General features: G+C 32.2%; 1 protein-coding gene and 1 long non-coding RNA gene across 2 annotated transcripts in view; both read right to left on the bottom strand.

Annotated features, from left to right (window-relative positions):
• Positions 1–1,064: 1,064 nt before the first annotated feature.
• LOC134701869 (uncharacterized) overlaps positions 1,065–15,663 on the bottom strand; it is a 537,736-nt gene continuing 523,137 nt past the window's right edge. Inside the window, exon 6 of the long non-coding RNA XR_010104237.1 lies at positions 1,065–1,087. This is a non-coding gene — a long non-coding RNA (uncharacterized LOC134701869). The remainder of the gene's footprint in view (positions 1,088–15,663) is intronic.
• Positions 7,017–8,930, bottom strand: LOC134701864 (zinc finger protein 862-like). Its single transcript, XM_063562979.1, has one exon. The coding sequence runs from the start codon at positions 8,874–8,876 to the stop codon at positions 7,017–7,019; it is 1,860 nt and encodes a 619-aa protein (XP_063419049.1). The 5' UTR covers positions 8,877–8,930.

Raw genomic sequence — 15,663 nt, 5'->3', positions numbered from 1 at the left:
TGTAAATAAGAAATGGAGTTTACATTTAACAGAATGTAAAGAGTGTAGAAACTTAAAATGTTTTTCACGCTAATGCCAGACAATAACTAAACTAACAATAATGACTGATTTTGATTGCTTAATACAAGGGAGACATTGTAGTCTTTAGTATACAATAATGTGACAAACAATAGTTGGGGTGGGGGGATTGAAAGTGTCGAAAAATATATTGTTTTGTCAAAAGAGGTAGTAAAAAAGAAAATAGACCCAAGGGAAACCCTGCTTATGATTACATTGTATACCGTTCCTAAGTTTTGAAGAAGAAAAAATATTGTTTAAAAACATTTCATTCTAACATAAAAAAGTTAATCTGAGTGAAAATTGTGTTTCAATATTTCCAATATAAACATGCAATATTTTACAACTTGGAAAGGAGCAGTGTAATATTTGTATGTTTGATGATATATTTTTTTTGACAGATTTACTTTGAATGTCTCTGAGCTAATACTCTGTTAAAGAAATAACAGTGTTGTTTTTAATATTTTAGCCCAAAAACATATTTTTAATCAAGAAAAAGAAATCAATAAATAGTGACTATTCAATGATCAATTAGCCTTTTTGTCAGTGGGGACATATTTGACACTTCTGTGTTTTTACAGGTGTAAATCACTACTTCCAAGTTTTATGACAAACAATAGGTAAGCTTGGGTAATTAAAATGAATACACTTCTTTTGAGTTCGTTGCATTTCCGTCAAAATCTTTTGTTTTAGTGAATATCATTTGTACGTTTAGGGGTCTTCGTCACTTCTTTCCCATGTTGAGAGAGCTGTTAAAAAATATAATGCTGTATTGCACGAGTTATAATGATTACAGTATTTTGTTCATAAAAAAGCTTCTGTCCAAGTTTCTTAAAATTCCATGAAAAAAAATTGATGTCTAAAAAAAAAATTTAACAAGAGAATGAACCTTAATGTTGAAGCCGTCGAGGGAATCTAGGATCACATTGTCTCGCTTTCGCGACATAAAAGTTGCAGGCTAAAAAAAATCACTCGACTGTTTGACTTTAAAGAAGAAAACATCTTACCTCATTCCAATCTTCCATATTTCCTAAAATAGAAAAATGAATGTATAAATCTGTTGAGTAATAATTGCCAGGCAAATTGTTTCTGCTAATTGAAAATTATCACTAACCACAACTCTGAAATGGTAAATACTGAAATGAGTGATACTGAGCCTCGCCTGTGTTTAGTGCTCAATTACATACATTTAAAATTTCATAATGTATATACCATTTCAGTTGTTTTTTTCTTTATCATCCAGATACCAAAAAATATTTTAATTTTCCAAATGATCAAGGTCCAAACCAAAATGACTGAATTAAAATTTCATCATTGCTTAAAGGTACAAAAAACTCACTGAAAAATTTCATGAAGTGGTTCTCTTTTTACCATCTGGAAACCCAATTCTGGTAAAAAGAAAGAAAGACTGCCTACCTTCCCAACATGTGCTAGTGTAGTTGTAAATTAATCATGGTGAATGAATATGAATTTTAATTTATTACACAAGTGACTAATTACTTTTAACAGAATGTGTCATAAAATATTGAATATGTCCTTATTACATACCATAACAAGAAGTAATTGTAACAGGATGCTGTTACGAAGTCTCCCAAACAAAGCTCCCATAACTCCCCATTTATATGGTCACATGTTCATTTGATTTGATTTTTTGTCCCATACAAGAATATATCGGGTGACATAACTAGAATTGCTATTGCAAGCAATAGCGGATGTCACCCTTCCCCCCATTGCCACTAAGCGGCAGCCATTTAAAAATATGTTTAACAGTGAATGCACTAATATACATGGCCATACATCTTTCTGTATATTTTCAGTTCATTTAGAACATTTTAAAACAAATCTCATTTCTGCCGTTTCCATGGTAACGGCAGCCATTTTGAAAATTCAAAAGTCAAAAGTATCATCTATACATTCCAGTTTACAATAATATTAAGTTTCATTAAGTTTGGAGCATTTCGAAAATATTTGAAATTTTCCAGTTTCCATGGCAATTAACAGTAGCCATTTTGGAAATTCCAACTTCAAAAGTCTCATGCAGACTTGACAGTCAACAATCCTATTAAGTTTCATCAATTTTGGAGCATTTTGAAACTTTTGAATTTTTTGACATTTTGATTGGTTCCTATGGCAACAGAGACCATTCCCAAAATTTAATGGCATATAAAACATTGGCACATGGGAGGGACCATACCATCAAAGTTTCGATCAATTTGACCTACCATATTAAGAAAGTAAATGCCACTTTAAGGTTTTTGGACCATTTTGACCTGTTTTGCATTGTTTCCATGGTAACGGCAGACATTTTCGAAATTCCAACGCAAAACTCCACCTCTACCAATGTTGCTCATCATTACTGTGAAGTTTTATAAAATTTGGAGCATTTCCATATTTTGGAAATTTTTGGTGTAGTATCCATGGCAACATAGCAGTTCAAATGATTGCCAAAATCATCCCAAAGCAGTATATAGTTGGCACCTATATTGCATTAAAATCTAAAGATTTTAAGCTTAAGCATTCTCAAACAATTCACCTACTCCAAAATTATATTTTTCCACCATTTTTCCGTTTCCATGGTGATGGCAGCCATTTTTTAGTTCCAAAGTCAAAAAGTCTAAAGGAAATTGTCGATCGGGTGACATAATAATACAGAAAAAGAAACAGATGAAAAGCAATATGTCACCCGACATTGTCGATCGGGTGACATAATAATAAAAATAATAAGAACTGAGCAAAAACAATAAGTCTCCAAACTTTGTTTGGGAGACTTAATAATGTTTATAAACATTCTGCTATTTTGTGTCCTTTGTGCTAATTTAATATACTGTGAAAGTACTTTAATTAGTGGGTATCATTTTACGTGGTTTGAGCAACATTTACATGTTCGTGGATTTTTAAATTCGTGGATTTTATTTTTCTAAAAAAAAAAATGACAAAAGTGAAGGCATTACAAACGAAGGTTACACAGGCCTCTACATTATCATTTTTTAAGTTGCAAGAAAATCAACTTGCCCGAACTCATAACTCACTTGTCCGAATTTATAATTGAAAATTCTCCGTATTGATTATACATGTTATATGCAATAATAACACTTGCCCTTTGATTGTACCTAATAAAGATCAATAAAGGGAGCATTTTGTTATGTTATCATAGATACCAACCCCTTTTGACACAATCAGTAACAAACTATCAAAATTTCCGTATTTTTGGAAAGTTTTCAGTAATCATTCATAAACTTGCATTTACCAATAAAAATAACTGACGTGTGGTTGCAAAATGATGTGCACTAAAATTTGTCGTTCAACATGTTGTTTGTAGTATGCATTCCATTCATTAATTGTTCAGAATGAGATGTTCTCGACTCGTACATATTGTTTTGTCAAGGAGAAGTAGAGAAAGGGGGAAAGCTAACTCATAAAATGCAAGTTTGCCTCTTTGGAAGTCAGTTAGTTCCCAACAATAGGTTGATAACTCCTGAGAACCCGGAAGCATTACATTGGCATTTTCTAAATACTGGACCAGGACGGAAAAGTAATTATAAAAATCCGCGTTTTACAAAATTGAACGGCGATGATTGGAAATCCGTAACTTTTCAACTTTGACCGTAATAGCGTAGTTTTTATCGCAAAATCGGAAAAACTACGGAAAAATCGAAAAATCGTAATGGGTGGCAGGTATGTGTTATATGAATACTACATCAAAAATCATTTTATTATTTCAGACTGAAGGCTTATTTGCAAGACTGAGCTCTCTAACACATTGTCACTATCATGTGTCGTTCATTAAATCATATCTCTTCCCATACCACTAGGTTCTCCTATTCACGGACCTATATTCATTCTGAAGTGGTGGTATGGTTTAAATATACCTGGCACCTTGTTTGCAAATAAACCTTTTTAATTTATTGATGGTGCCAAACAAGATTTTACAATTTGTCTTGATTTTTACATACATTGATATATGATCATGAAGTACATAAAACATTTTAGTAAAAATCTGCCTTTTTAGATTTTATCTAATTTTTCCATCTTAACTTACTATTTTAACATATAGATCTTATTAAATAATATCTTTTTTTATTTAATGTTATGCCTAAAAGCAAAATCAAATGATACAAACTTTAATTTAAAATTTTAAAGTTAAGGTAAAACTCCATATGGAGGTGCTCCTAATTCAAGAGGCTTATACTAAGAAGAAACATTTACATTTGGTTTCCTTCCCCTTACTTATTTTCCCCTGGTCAATGGCTGCCAGCATATTCAAATACGTTCAATCAGAGACATAATATACAAGTTTATATGTCTCTGGTTCAATCAATGAATATTTATTTCATTTTGTATGATCAATAAAACAATCATTCATATTTTTAGGGGTGTATAAGTCATGAATTTGATCTATTAACATCTGACATCAATTTTTTCACTTGTCCGACACCTATTTCCATTTGTCCAGGACAATCGGACAAACGGTAATGTCGAGCCCTGTTACACATTGACTGGAGTGAAGGAAATTGCAAAGTAAACATTGATCCGTGTAAATTGTAGTGATCACACTAAAATGCACTAATTAACCTGAGATAGAGTGATCAACAGATTAAAGACCATCATTAGGCCATAAACAAGTCACTGAAAGAAAACAGTAACATAAACAAATGCTATAAACGTATCTTAAATTGTAAAACAATTCTTAGGAAAAACAAGCCCAGCATGAAATTATTATTTCCCATACGTAAGAGAACTATGAGGATATAAAATGAACACTTTATCATGGCATATCAATAGCGGAAATTTGACTTTCATCGTTCAATTTTTTTTTATGACAATTAAAAGATCAAAAGTTGTACAGTTTAGGTTTTTAAAGATTAAATGGGTATAATCCTGCCTGCAGTTGTAGATCATAGTGCGTTTGCCCCAGCTATAAACAGAATTGGCGATATTCGATGTATTCTCTAGATTTTGTCAGTAATCAAACCTACATAGGGATCTCCATGTCTTGATATGGACAACGGTCGTTTTATTTCCTTGGACATTTAATTTCTTGGATAAATACATCCACGAAAACCACGAAAATTGGTTCCCCACGAATAAAAGTACTTTCACAGTATGTGCTCCCTTATTCGATAAGCAGGTCTTTTGTAATCCTACGAATTAAGAACTTCACCAAATACAGCCAAGGAGGGGGGTTTGTATAAATAATATGGCGCTACACCGGCAAATAAACATCAACAACTGATAGTCTCTTAAAAATGTGCATGTTTTTCTTTGATGTGATATCAAAAGAGTTGGCCTTCCGTATTTTAACACTCTTTTTTTTTGGATTTTTTTTATTCAAGTCTGACAATTCATTCATACATTAAAATGTTTAAACCTGATGCAATTGTTTGCACCCGTCCTAAGTCAGGAATTTGATGTTCAGTAGTTGTGGTTTGTTGATGTGGTTCATAAGTGTTTCTCGTTTCTTGTTTTTTATATAGAATAGACTGTTAGTTTTCCTGTTTGAATGGTTTTACACTAGTAATTTTTGGGGCCCTTTATAGCTTGCTGAGCGGTGTGAGCCAAGGCTCTGTGTTAAAAACCGTACTATGACCCTTGATGGTTTACTTATAAATTGTGACTTGGATGGAGAGTTGTCTCATTGGCACTTATACCACATCTTGTTGTATCTATATACGGCAAAACTATTTGGGTTGGACAGATTATTCACATATCCTACAGCTCCTCAGTCTTACAAAAGTCAAACTATTAAAGAGTGTATGGTACTTTGACAAAAGGACAAGTTATTGTACAGCTTTCAACAATGAGAAGTGAATACCTTAGTTACCTATACCTTTTTATCTTTACATGTGTACTAGTATTCAGAATATTTTAAGTCTATACAAAATTATATACTTTTTTATCATGAAATCAACAAAGTATTAAACAAAACAATCCATATTTGAATTATAAACCATCTGAGCCAGGTTTTTAACTTTTGACTTCAGCTTTATCATGATAGAAAGGCATTTTTTAAAGCAGCAGCAAATATAAATTTTTCAATTATGGGTTTACGTGACAATGGATTGACCCATCAGTCTCCCAAACATGAGACGGATTTTTACAATTTGACAGAGTTTTCAAAAATATCAAAGATTTTTCAAAAAGGCAGAAACATTCAAAACCCAAAAGGAACTAGCAAATTATTTATAGGTAAATATATCATGCGTGTGGAACAAGGATCCGGAAATTTTTCCATGTCATTTCGGTCATTTTTTTTGTGTGATGTAATATTATCATGATTATCATGATGCACAATAATGCATGTTTCTGAGGGTGACAAGTCTTGCACAAGAACAAGTAAAGACCTTTTCTGTGAAATATTACTTCAAACAAGTGTAACTGTACCTTGAACTATCAGTAACAGTGATGTATTTGATGTACAAACTACTCGAGGAGACGTTTTTTGTTGTGTATTGCATCTCTGAGGTCATATGCATAACCCTATAAATTTGCATAAATTACTAGAGGAGTAATTGCGGCATGTTTCATCATTTTGAAATAAAGTTATATAAACCAATAAATAAACTGTGTTATGTTTCTTATTGTATGTAGATATATCGTTTATTTTGTTCAAATTGTTGCTGTTTGGATGAGTGTAATTGATTACTTTTAAATACACAACAAGATCAATGTGTATTCACCTGGTTTACGATTCGAGGATTAAAAAGGGGAAACTTTTCTGTGAATAAATAACTCAAGTCTGGTATAGTGATAACAATTGAATTTAATATCAAAATTCATGGTTTTAAATAAATAAATAATTTATCTGAATGATAGTTTGTAAGCAATAACAACAATTCAATGAAAACATTTACATTGTAATACTCTACGAATGACAGTCTATAAATAATCAATACACGATATTAGCAGTGAGTCTATCAACGGTAACACATAAATACATGTACACAAGAGTTAATATAAGTCTATCTAATGTTCATAAGCTTTGAGAAAGCATTCTGTTTATTACTTTGGTATACTTGTCTTTGACGGTTAGACTGCCATTGACGGAGTGCTGGTTTTGGGTCAAAGTCTTCTACAGGAACACCCACTAATCCTATGCGCATCAGCTGATCTAAAGTGTTGGTGCTGGTCTTGCATCGGAGCTTTGTCTTTATGAGGTTTTGCCTAGAAAACCCACGCTCACACTCTACACTAGAAACTGGTAGGACACTGGCGATCTCAATTAAGTTCACAATGTTAACGAATTGTTCTTTCATTGGAGTCACTTCTGTTAGTAGCTCAGCAGGGCTCAGATGTCTAAAGTTGTTGAAAATGATATACTTGATAGTACTCCATTCTTGTAAGGTGGAGTCTTCGTCGAAATTGGTGTAATGGCTAGTCAGTGTGGACAGTTGACTGGTACCGTAGTTGGGTAAGTCTGAAATGTTGACTGGAAATGAGGCTGGTTCAAATATAAGAAAGGCTTTAAAAATCTTAGAGTCTGGAAATCTGTCTTTTATGTTATCAGTAAGAGTTGATACCAGATGGACAACTTTGTCAGGAAGGGTGGTATCTCTTGGTGAGCGGCTGAAGTCGATACCTTTGAAGTTCTCTTGTTCACTTGTTGTTAGGATGAACTGGCAGAGAAGTGGCCCAAAAGATGGTTCATCAGTGAGGTACTCGGCTGATAAGGCAGTCAGGAACCCGTCAACTTGCAGTCGGACAGTGCTGTAAGACAGCTCTCTCTGTTGTAGTGCCTTACTAAGGATGTTAATCTTGCTGAAGATGTCACTCAGGAAGTGGAGCAGGAACAGGAACTTGTATGATTTCATGTGATGGACCATGGAACTGGCAACAATATCACTGTCACCTTGGTCTGATACCATATGGACGATGGAAACTAGGGATCTTCTCAAGTTGTCTAATGCATGGCCCATGGACAACCATCTGACTTTGTGTACATCTAGTGGATTCAGCTGTGGATCATCTAGTATGGTTTGCCAGGTACGGAGCTCAGACAGGTTGGAAGGTGACCTCTTAAAATAGGTGTATACTGTTTTGATGATGCTCTCAACAAACTTTATTTCTGGGATCTCTTTGGATAGGTCTACACATGCTAGTGCTAGTCGATGAGCAACACAATGCATCTCTATCAGATATGGACTGTTCTCTTTTAGGAGCTGGGATACACCTGTGTGTTTACCGATCATGACAGCTGCACCATCGGATCCCATGCCGTACATCTTAGAAAGGTCAACATCATTTGCTTGTAGGTAGGCTATAAGTTGGCTGGTTATGGCTACACTGTCGCAGGCATTCAGGTTTATCAGTTTTGAGTAGGTGATGGTAAGTTTGGCATCTTTCAAATAGCTGAGATACAATATTAAGTGTTTCTGTGTAGATAGGTCAGTGGACTCGTCTATCATTATGGAGAACGCTGGACTGTCTTTTACATCTTGCAAAACTGTCTGCTCAATCTGGGATGAAATAATTTTGATGAATTCAGAGCAAGCCGTATCTTCTTGGTACATTGTCGTTGTTATAGGTGCCCCATTCATCTTGGACAGCACATTCATGGACTGGTACTTGTCGATTGGTAAGTTTTCTTTGGCAATGTAGTAAGCATTTCTAAACAGTGTTGTCATGGCATCATCTGTTTTCTCGTAAACCTTCTCTACCATCGTCTTAAGTTTGTTGTATTTGGCTGCTTCATCAGACTTTAAGGCTTGAACATGATCATTGGAACTTGCATGGTCTACTAAACTGGACTTTCTGAAGTTGGAGGCCCCGGGATATACAAAATTGTTTTTCTTTTTGTGTTTCTGGCATATGGTGCAGAACATAGCATTACGTAAACTGTCAAAGGTAAGCCATGCGAACAACTGCAACCATTTGGCATTGAAAGATCTTGCATTTTTGGCAGGTTTCTGGTTTTCATCTGACGAGTCTCTTTTACGCTTATTCGTTGTTGGATTTGGTTATGAATTTATATTTAATATTCAAAGGTTTTATACCAGCAAAAAAAATATTAAACAATTGACAGTGAAGATGTATGGCTTCACCCGGGTAAAAATCGGAAGTTTAGGAGAGAAAACAAAAGAAAGGATAACGCCCATTACATTCTGTGAGTAGAATGGTTTCAAAAAATCGGAAGTGCAAAAAAAAACAAAAAAAAACTAGATTTTTCATTCGCTGTCGATATTTCTTAAAATATGCTGTATGGCTTCAAATGTAAATTACGTTATTTATTTTTAATTCTTTTTTAAAACATTTTTATTCTAACTCATCATTTCTATAAACTATATGCTGTACCACTTTTGCAAATCTTTTAATATCTTTAACTACCATACCCGACCGAAAAGTTAACAGTAAAATCAATCTCTCAAGTAAGATAATTATCAATTAACCCATGTTGATCCCCAGTTTTCATGCGCAAACTCAGTAATCATAAATCTATATTTAACCAACAGTGTCCAAATCAGCTGATCGACTATAAATGGATTATACATGTTTTATTTGGATAAATATAGAAAGATTCTCTAGTCAACAGTGTCATTTGTCTTCTTTAATGAATGAAAAAAATGACAAAATCTAGGTCAGAATGGTCAGTCAGAGCTCTGACATAAACAAGTCAGAATAAAATGACTTCCATAGGTCAGATATAATTTGATGTAAGTGTTGTCTCCCTTCTTGCACTCAACAGAATATGACTTGTACAGGTCAGTTTATGTCAGACTTTAATTTATCATAAAATGACTTCCACAGGTCAGCTTTTGCACAAAATATTGTGACTTAATATCGTCATATTCTAATTAGATTTATGTCCCTTTTTGATGCATTTTGACTTAGAGAGGTCATTTTTTGTTCTGACTTGAAGCAGTCATTACTACCACTTTGTTATCAATCTCCATAAAAATAAAGTGATTACTTGTTTCCAATCAAAGAGTTTAAAAAGTGGGGCTCATCAAACCTTCTTCATTCCAGAATCTTAACATGAAATATGTATCTCATTAAATTTAATCATTTCAAAATACAAACAAAAACCAGGGGAGAAAAAATGGATCATACAATTTTCTGTCAATATCAAAAGATTTACAAAATACAATATTGGATACATTTACTAGTACCATGACAATACCTTCAATCTTCCAAGGAAAAAATAAAGGATCTATTCTCATCCACCTTTAGCTAAATTTATCAAGAGCAAAACATTTATTATTTTAATATTTCATTGAGGTAAATACTGCTGTGCTAACTGACTCAAACAAGTCACACTATGTTCTGACTTAAAAAAGTCAGTCAAAACTAAACTTATTTCAACCAAGTCTAGTTCTGTCATATTGATTGAAAAATGTATTGGAAAGCCAGATATAGCACAGAGGAAATAAGGTCCCCTCAAGTCACAATGAGGACTATAAAAAAAATATTTGGTGTATTCAATATTTAAATGCATTTTCTTTTAAACAAGTCAAATCATGTTTTGACTTTTAACAGTCAGTCCAAAACTAATTGTATTGCAATGTTTAGAGTGGGGCACTGACATATGATATTAAATGAAAGTATGGGAACGTCAGAATATAGGAAATGTATCTTAAGATCCCCTAAAATAAATAACCATTTGACTAAATTGTTTCTAAACATTTATCAAATAATAAATTCGCAGATTCAGAAGCAGGGCTTAAAGGAACTCATTAATATTGTACACCTATCATTGATTTGAAAATTTGTTCTGCAATCTGACTTTAACAGGTCAAATCATGTTCAGGCAAATTGACTTTAACAGGTCAAATGGGCATGTTCAGACAAATTGACTTAAACAGGTCAAATCATGTTCTTACTTAAAAAAATCAGTCAAAAGCTAGGTTTATGGAAATTTTGAATTTTTTAAGTCAGGCATTGCCATACATGTATGATATTAATGTAATGTATGGAAGAGTCAGATAAAAGACACGTAAACTACATGCAAGATCCTCTAAGATAAATGACCATTTGATTTAATTGTTTCTTAAAAACTTATTAATAAATAAACTCAACAGTGGCAGATTCAGAAGGAGGCTAAGACTAAGAGGAAGATCACTTAGCTTTGATTTGAAATTTTGTTCTTCAAACTGACTTGAACAGGTCAAATCATGTTCTGACTTAAAAGAGTCCGTCAAAAACTAAATGGTTTGCAAAGTTCTGTAATAGTCGGGCATTATCATGATTGTGATGTAATAGTTAGAATGTATGGATACAAGTAGGAAAAAAATTCACAAATATTAAGTCACAGTTGTAAGAACTATATAAAAGATAATTTGGTATATTTTTGATATCTTAATATTTCATTGAGGTAAATCCTGTAAGTGCAAACTGACTTGAACAAGTCACATTATGTTCTGACTTCAAGGAGTCAGTTAAATACTATACTTTAATTAAGTATTGCAACTTTAAGTCTGGGATTGTCATATGCATTTAAGAATGTATAAGAAACTCAGATAAAAGACACCCAATAATAAAGTCACAAAAATGTGGACTATAAAAGAGTGTATGCAGATATACTAGTATTTAAAATTCAAATATATTTTGTTAACAAATTTCTTCAAATTATCTTAAAAAAATTATTATATTTCTGTATTTCATGACTATTTTCTGTTAAATTAATATATTTGGAACTTTAGGTTTTAAAAAAAAACATTATTTTAAAAACCATTTGACTGAATTGTTTCTTAAAAAAAAATTCAATCTTATTAAAATAAGTTCTCATCACTCATGTCACTTGCTCCTCGATTTTTTATATGTCGCCGTGTGCGACATATAAAAAATCAAGGAGCAAGTAATGAGAACTTATTTTAATAAGATTGAAAAAAATAATGAATTAATTAACTCTACAGTAGCAGATTCAGATATGGAGGGGGCTTAAAGAAAGAAGACCTAGTTTTGATTGGACATTTTTTCCCTGTCAACTGACTTTAACAGGTCAAATTGTGTTCTGACTTCAAAGAGTCAGTCCCAACTAAACTTATTTCAACTTTATAGTCTAGTTTTTTCATATTGATTTAAAAATGTACGGAAAAGCCAGATAAAAGACAGAGGAAATAAGGTCCCCATACGACTCAATAATGAGGACTATAAAAAAGTTTATTTTGCATATTCAATATTTAAATGTATAATTTGCAAATTATGTTCTGACTTCAAAGAGTCAGTCAAAAACTTCACTTTAGCTTATTAGTACAACTTTTTAGTCTGGCATTGTCATATGCATTTAAGAATGTATTGGAAAATCAGATAAAAGACACCCAATAATAAAGTCACAATAACAAGGACTATAAAAAAATGTCTTTGGTATATTTTATATTCAAATATATTTTGTTTACAAATTTCATCAAATCATCTTGAAATTATTATTATATTTCTGTATTTTCATGACCTTTCTTTTCTGGTAAGTTAACACATGGAACTTTTGGTTGTAAAATAAATTATTTTTAACCATTTGACTGAATTGTTTCTAATAAACCTATCAATTAATTAACCCAACAGTAGCAGATTCAGATAAGGGGAAAAAGGGGGGGGGGCATAGTTTTCATTGGATTTAATTTATCTCTGTAAACTGACTTTTACAGGTCAAATTCATGTTCTGATTTCAAAGAGTCAGTCAAAACTAAACTTATTTCAACTTTTAAGTCTAGGATTTTCATATTGATTTTAAAATGTATGGGAAACCAGATAAAAGACTGACGAAATAAGGTCCCCTAAAGTCACAATAATGAGGACTATAAAAAAATGTATTTGGTATATTTTATATTTAAATGTATTTTGTTAACAAATTATATCAAATTAATATCTTAAAAATTTATTCTATTTCTGCATTTTCATGAATTTTTTACATATAGAACTTATAGTTGTAAAAAAAATATTCTAAAAACCATTTGACTGAATTGTTTCTTAAAAAAATTTATCAATTAATTAAAATCAACAGTAGCAGATTCAGATAAAGAAAAAGGGGGATGCTAAGATGAAGAAACCTAGTTTAATTGGATTTTCCCCCCTGTAAACTGACTTTATCAGGTCAAATCATGTTCTGACTTCAAAGAGTCTGTCAAAACTAAACTAATTTCAACTTTTAAGGCCAGGATTTTCATATTGATTTAAAAATGATGGAACATTTTTATTTGATATATTCAATATTCAAATGCATTTTGATTTCTAAAGATTTTCATCAAATTATTTAAAAAAAAAAAATATTGTATTATTTCTGTATTTTCATGACTTTTTTCTGTTAAATTAAGATTTGGAACTTTTGGTTTTAAAAAAAAATTATTTTAAAAACCATTTGACTGAATTGATTCTTAAAAAAAGATATGAATTAATTAACTCAACAGTAGCAGATTCAGATATGGAGGGGGCTTAAAGGAAGAAGACCTAGTTTTGATTGGACATTTTTTTCCTGTCAACTGACTTTCACAGGTCAAATTATGTTCTGACTTCAAAGAGTCAGTCAAAAACTTCACTTTAGCTAATTAGTACAACGTTTTAGTCTGGCATTGTCATATGCATTTAAGAATGTATTGGAAAATCAGAATAAATTAATTTTAAACGATTTGACTGAATTGTTTCTAATAAACCTATCAATTAATTAACCCAACAGTAGCAGATTCAGATAATGGGAAAAGGGGGGGCTTAGAAGAAGAAGACATAGTTTTCATTGGATTTAATTTATCTCTGTAAACTGACTTTAACAGGTCAAATTCATGTTCTGACTTCAAAGAGTCAGTCAAAACTAAACTTATTTCAACTTTTAAGTCTAGGATTTTCATATTGATTTTAAAATGTATGGGAAACCAGATAAAAGACTGAATAAATAAGGTCCCCTAAAGTCACAATAATGAGGACTATAAAAAAATGTATTTGGTATATTTTATATTTAAATGTATTTTGTTAACAAATTTCATCAAATTAATATCTTAAAAATTTATTTTATTTTTGTATTTTCATGACTTTTTTTCTGTTATGTTAACATATAAAACTTTTGATTGTAAAAACATTATTCCAAAAACCATTTGACTGAATTGTTTCTTAAAAAAAAATATCAATTAATTAACTCAACAGTAGAAGATTCAGATAAGCAGAAAAAAGGGGGGGCTAAGATGAAGAAACCTAGTTTGATCGGATTTTTTTCTTCTTCTGTAAACTGACTTAAATAGGTCAAATTATGTTCTGTTTTAAAAAAATGTTGAGGAGAAAATACTCAGAAAATCAGACTAAGTTTGGTGACTTTGTTGTCCTTCAAGAAGCGGTAAATATAATACATAATATTTTCACTGTTTTTTAAATACATGTAAAAGTTGAAAGATAACTATCTATTGGGTGTTTTTAAATAGATTTTTTAGCAACATTTATAACTTTGTAATTATGTTCAATTGTACACTTGTTATTTTTAATATATATTTTTTGGGAACAAAATCTTGTCAGGATTTCTTGGTACTAGCATGACAAGAGCATTCATATTCTAAAATACTCTTAACATTAAAAACAAGTCAGTATCTTCAGATCATTCTGAGTCTTATTGAATTAAAGTCAGAATAGTTTTCAAAAGTACCAGGATTGTCATTTAGTATGCCAGACGCGCGTTTCATTCAGACTTTTATAAGTCAGAACATACTGACTTCCAATGTTCTTCTCACTTCTGTAGAAACAAAGACTATCTATATTTTGAATAAAAGGTTAATGCTTTATGTGGCTATGCATCTGGGGTAAGAATTATAGATGCGTACGGTAACTTCATAGGAAAACATATATGCCATGTAATTAATAAGAAGTGATTCATGTGAGAGGAAAATAATACTGAATAGACAATTCTGTTGTTTGCTGAAACACTGATCTGTAAAGGTGGTCTCTCAGCAAATAAAAATAATTGTAACAGGATGCTGTTAGGAGGTCTCTCAAACAAAGCTCCAATAATTTGTCATTCCCATGGTCGCCTGACATTGAGCAAGTTCAAGTAAAAATTGGTTTGGTCTAGTAAAGTGATATGCATACATGAAGGTAACTTCTAGGGATTGACCCTGTATGTCATTCAAATCTTCTTGAAATGACGAACAAGAATATTATACGGTTAAGGGGTGGTGATCCAGACCATTTCAGAAAGGTGGATGGGGATGACCCCCATGGACTTTCCCTTTATTTTATTTGATTCGTTGTATTGTCCCATATAATAATATATAGACTTAAGGGGTGGGGATCTCAACCGCTTACAAATTTACAAACATAAGGGAGTAGGGTGACCCCAAGGGACTTTATCTTTATTTCATTTGATTTGTCTTGTTGTCACTTACACTTATATATATGGTACAGTTGTGGGGGGGGGGGGGGGGGGGGTCTTGACCATTTACATGTTTTCACACAGGAGGGGTGGTGTGACCCCCCCCCCCCCCCCCCCAAGGGACTTCCCCTATATTTCATTGGGTTTGTTTTATTTTCCCATACAAGAATATATATGGTTTATGGGTGGGGATCTCGACCATTTACAAAATATGAGAACATTCACAAATGGCAAGGGGGGGTTAAACCCAGAGACTAGCCCAGTATATTTCATTCAAATCAATTTGACATTATAAAAAGGAATATATATGGTTTAAAGGGGATCTTATCATT

This window comes from Mytilus trossulus, unplaced genomic scaffold, assembly GCF_036588685.1.
Source record: "Mytilus trossulus isolate FHL-02 unplaced genomic scaffold, PNRI_Mtr1.1.1.hap1 h1tg000358c__unscaffolded, whole genome shotgun sequence".
NCBI lineage: Eukaryota > Metazoa > Mollusca > Bivalvia > Mytilida > Mytilidae > Mytilus > Mytilus trossulus.
Note: the sequence above shows the minus strand (reverse complement) of the source record. Positions and strands in the feature narration are given on the sequence as shown.